Source organism: Pseudoliparis swirei, chromosome 11 (genome assembly GCF_029220125.1).
Source record: "Pseudoliparis swirei isolate HS2019 ecotype Mariana Trench chromosome 11, NWPU_hadal_v1, whole genome shotgun sequence".
Classification (NCBI taxonomy): Eukaryota; Metazoa; Chordata; class Actinopteri; order Perciformes; family Liparidae; genus Pseudoliparis; species Pseudoliparis swirei.
This window is the reverse complement of record NC_079398.1, coordinates 11,636,630-11,641,520: the sequence shown is the minus strand read 5'-3', so window position 1 is coordinate 11,641,520 and position 4,891 is coordinate 11,636,630. Positions and strand designations below refer to the sequence as shown.

The 4,891-nt window shown below is 44.9% G+C and overlaps 1 protein-coding gene across 1 annotated transcript; it reads right to left on the bottom strand.

Moving 5' to 3' along the window:
• Nucleotides 1-704: 704 nt before the first annotated feature.
• Nucleotides 705-3,794, bottom strand: LOC130201395 (tubulin beta-4B chain). Its single transcript, XM_056426391.1, has 7 exons — nt 3,653-3,794; nt 3,345-3,453; nt 2,667-2,777; nt 2,245-2,489; nt 1,810-2,132; nt 1,375-1,719; nt 705-1,267 (listed from the first exon to the last, which is right to left on the bottom strand). The coding sequence occupies exons 1-7, from the start codon at nt 3,707-3,709 to the stop codon at nt 1,120-1,122; spliced, it is 1,338 nt and encodes a 445-aa protein (XP_056282366.1). The 5' UTR covers nt 3,710-3,794; the 3' UTR covers nt 705-1,119.
• Nucleotides 3,795-4,891: the final 1,097 nt, after the last annotated feature.

Here is a 4,891-nt window from a genome sequence, read left to right as displayed (position 1 = left end):
CTTTTGTTTTGTTCTGGTTCAGTTAATGTCCGGATTATAATTAATAAGGAAAATGCATGTTATTAATGTGTTAACTCCTATTCTGTCTCACGAATAACTATAAATATGAAGCACAAGGTCATGGAAGATTTTTTTTAACTCCAGGTGTGTAAATTAGCATCCAGATAACTCATTTAATGTGGTGAGATATTCTCTACTAATAAGTCCCTTTGGACACCGCTGTCTTTAAACCTTTACATAAACACAAATATTAGAAAAAAATAAAAAGTTTTAGAGTGGTGGTTATGTGTATAAGTCCAAGTGTTCAAAGGGAAGTTTAGCCATCAGTCTGATAAAAGCCAGATGCTTTTATCAGACCTGTGGCCGCTTCTGCTGAATGACTTCCTTTGACTTACATAACAGTCATACTGATATTTTCATTGTATGCATTTTCTCTCCAAGATATAATTTTTTTTAAGAATGTGCATTTAAAATTGAACATTAAAAACAACCAAACTGGTCTTAAACATTCACCCAGGAACTGAACCGCTTCCTCTTTTCCACGAGACAAAAGGTCGAGCAGTATTTGGGTGCCTGTCGGCTCGGGACGGACACCAAGTCTATAAATACTGCTGCAGTGGAGACGATTTGAGTGATAGAAAAAAAAGCATTAATTGTAATAAAAAGTCCTATTTTTATTTGTTGTCACAAGTAAACACACAATGTAGAACAAATTCATAAAATCTTTATTAAAAACCAGCTATACAGTCGATAATGTAGCGCTCACCACTTCCTGACATTATGTGTAACTTTCAACTTTTAGTGCATGGAGGTCTTTTTTTTCGCTGAATGAAATAGTTTCATTCCAACACCAGGAAGTGAGAAGACAGAAAAGAGACGGAACAAACATTTAAAAACCAAGGCTGTAGAAATCCTTTCCTCTCCCTGCTAAGGCTGGACACGAGTCCAATATTATATCTTTTGATGCTCATCAGTGGAAGTACTGTGAGATTCTTTTCAACGGTTTGCCAAATTATTGTTTGAAAGCAGGATAACAATCATTCTACGACAATCTGAACCATGTTTGCCGAGCCCCAACTGTTGCATAGAAAGAAAGAAGACGTCACGGTCGGTCGGTGTCTAGGCCATGTCCTCTTCCCCCTCATCCTCAAACTCGCCCTCTTCCTCAGCAGTGGCCTCTTGGTACTGCTGGTACTCGGACACCAGGTCATTCATGTTGCTCTCGGCCTCCGTGAACTCCATCTCGTCCATGCCCTCGCCCGTGTACCTGGAACAAGTTTACTTTTACTCGCATGCCGTAGTTCGAGGAATTCTGGGTAATAAACAAGACGAGCGTGGGAACTCCTCCCCGCTGTCTTTTTTTTGTTGACTCACCAGTGGAGGAAGGCCTTGCGGCGGAACATGGCGGTGAACTGCTCACCGATGCGCTTGAACAGCTCCTGGATGGCCGTGCTGTTGCCGATGAAGGTGGCGGACATCTTGAGGCCGCGCGGCGGGATGTCACAGACGGCCGTCTTCACGTTGTTGGGGATCCACTCGACGAAGTAGCTGCTGTTCTTGTTCTGCACGTTCAGCATCTGCTCGTCGACCTCCTTCATGGACATGCGGCCCCTGAAGATGGCGGCGACGGTAAGGTAGCGCCCGTGGCGGGGGTCGCACGCCGCCATCATGTTCTTGGCGTCGAACATCTGCTGGGTGAGTTCGGGGACCGTCAACGCCCTAAAAGGGGATGGACAATATGAATTAGGATTTAATTAAAAATGTATTTACCTTAACGGAGCCTGTGAAAAAGCGAGCCGAGGCCTCTACCTGTACTGCTGGCTGCCACGGCTGGTCAGCGGGGCGAAGCCCGGCATGAAGAAGTGCAGCCGGGGGAAGGGCACCATGTTGACAGCCAGCTTCCTCAGATCAGCGTTGAGCTGGCCGGGGAAGCGCAGGCAGGTGGTCACCCCACTCATGGTGGCAGAGACCAGGTGGTTGAGGTCCCCGTAGGTGGGCGTGGTGAGCTTCAGTGTACGGAAGCAGATGTCATACAGGGCCTCATTATCAATGCAGTAAGTCTCATCTGTGTTCTCCACCAGCTGGTGGATGGAGAGGGTGGCGTTGTACGGCTCCACCACTGTGTCCGACACCTGGAGCGGAAGATTGAAGGGACGAAAGAGAGGAAGATGGGAATGGCATTAAAAGAAGCATGCGGGGGGACAAATATTGAAAGTTGAAATATTAGCTGCGTGTTGTGCGAACCTTGGGCGAAGGCACCACGCTGAAAGTGTTCATGATGCGGTCCGGGTACTCCTCGCGGATCTTGCTGATGAGCAGGGTCCCCATGCCAGAGCCGGTTCCCCCTCCGAGGGAGTGTGTGAGCTGGAAGCCCTGGAGGCAGTCACAGCTCTCTGCCTCCTTCCTCACCACATCCAGGACCGAGTCCACCAGCTCGGCTCCCTCGGTGTAGTGGCCTTTGGCCCAGTTGTTTCCCGCTCCACTCTGGCCTGTATATGCAAACAGGGTCATTTGTCACCAATGAGATGTCTACCATGTCCGACACAATGCACCAATGGAGACCAGCTCCTTTACTAATGGAAGGAAGATCCTTTCAAAATAACCTATGTATGCCAACACCCATGAACCAAAGTCAAAACACACATTTGTTCACATTAGATTCTCACCAAACACAAAGTTGTCAGGTCTGAAGATTTGGCCAAAGGGGCCGGACCTCACGGAGTCCATTGTTCCTGGCTCCAAGTCCACCAGCACTGCACGGGGGACATATTTGCCACCTGAAGATTGAAAGCAAGCAGACAAATGACTTATTATTACTATTAATACAAGTTACACACATAGTGCTGGAACAAGTTGTCAGGTTAAGACTGACCTTGGAGCTTTTCTCCTTTTAAAAAATATGTTTTGTTTTTTTTAGCATTCATTAACTTACTTGGCCTTTTTAAATGTTGATCACACAAGTGGGAAATATAAAAATATAATGTAATTGGAAGCTAAATAAGTTTTATTTAAATGATTTAAATTACAGCAGTCATGGTAGCGACCAAATAGAGAGAAAATAAAAAATACAAATTCTTGGCTCATAAAGCCCTAAAGGCCCAGGCCTCAAAACACCGTCATCCGTGTCGTATATATTTGGGATAATAGCTCTCTGGGGGGGTGTTGACTTCCTGCGCCATGGAAACGGCGCCAGTAACTAGGAAGGAGATTTAACCGTGACTTGGAGTGGCGTCCCCCGGGACAGGGGGGAGATGGCGTCGTCCTGTGGTACTAACGAGGCTCCCCGCTCGATTAGCTAACCCTCACCGTGTCGCCCCGGGACTTAAAGCAGAGCGACATTTCACCTGTTGCCTCGTTGTAGTACACGTTGATGCGCTCCAGCTGTAGGTCGCTGTCCCCGTGGTACGTCCCGGAAGGGTCGATGCCGTGCTCGTCGCTTATCACCTCCCAGAACTATAAGGGGGGGAAAAGTAATACAAGAGTGTGAGGACAACGGCTACATTAACAGGCTTACCAGGGTGGCATAGGCCAACGGCCACCCTTACCGCCGTTGCTAAGCAAGCTAGTTGAATTGCCCGCCCAAAACAAATGTAGCGTCACGCACTTGTTCCTTGGGTTCAAACTTAATTTTAAAAGCAGAAGCCGTTCATACCTTGGCTCCGATTTGATTTCCACACTGGCCCGCCTGAAGGTGCACAATTTCCCTCATTTTGATGGTGGTTTAAAAACAAAAACTTCCGAACAACCGACCGAAAACAGACTACGTTGTTTCACTCTCGCGCTCAAACAACTGACTAACCTGAGAAAGCTATGGCGGTGCGTCAGCGACAGTTGACCGACGAACGCTATTGGACCAATGAAACGTCGGTCAAGGCAGAGCGGACATCTCATTGGTCAACCAAACTTGGTTTAGAGTTTTGATTGGATGGTAATCGAAGAGAACTCTGCTGTCCTGGTAACGCCAAATAGACTCGAATACACAGCAGCGTTTCTGGAAAGACTCTCTGAACCCAACAAAAGAAATGTGATAATAGATAGCGTTAAGACAAGCGAACACTGTCACGAACTCTTTTGGATTATTATATTTTAGTGTGCTCTCATATCGTGGTACCTGACCTGGAAATCAGATGTTTCCCAAATAAAGTAAAATAATTTAGTTAAAATGTCAACATGTTTCCCCTCCACAAATTACCCAGTTTCAGCAGACATCCCATAATAATAATGTTTGATACAAAAGAGTGTGGAACCAGTATTTTAAGGGAAATATAAATGACCATTTCCCCCTTATTATACTACCCAACAGAACAATTAAGATTACATTTGAAAGATAGTTGCAAATGTGGTTTGAACAAATCAAAACAAAATGTAAAAAATCTACTTCTGACACTTTTTGATTTTTTTACTGGGGATGCAGGTCCCATTTCAACTGTATAACAACCGAGAACGCTATGGCATTCAGTCTGCCCCCTTAATTTAACCCTGTCACCTCTCTTAATATCCTGGCATGTGTTCTAGAAGATCAAGCTAATCCTTTTGTCAGGAAGTGAGCAGGAAAAAGGTCCATCTGGATATAACCATCACAAATACATGGTATACCTTTTTATCCAGCAATTCGAAATTATTGTACGTTTATCACTGTCTTTATGTTGTTATAAATTATTTTATTATGAAGTGGAGGATTGTCTCTGAGCATACATCACAGAATGTATTGTGTGGATGTCCTTTCTTAGACTTTGGAGGGTGTACTTGCACAGCAAAATCCGCAGTGTCAATTCAACACCAATAGAGTTAAATTCAACACTTTGAAAGTGTCTATATTGGTCCACCCTATTTTGAGTTAAAACTACACTTTTAAAAGCGTAAAAAAATCAACACTGTGATAGAGTTGAAG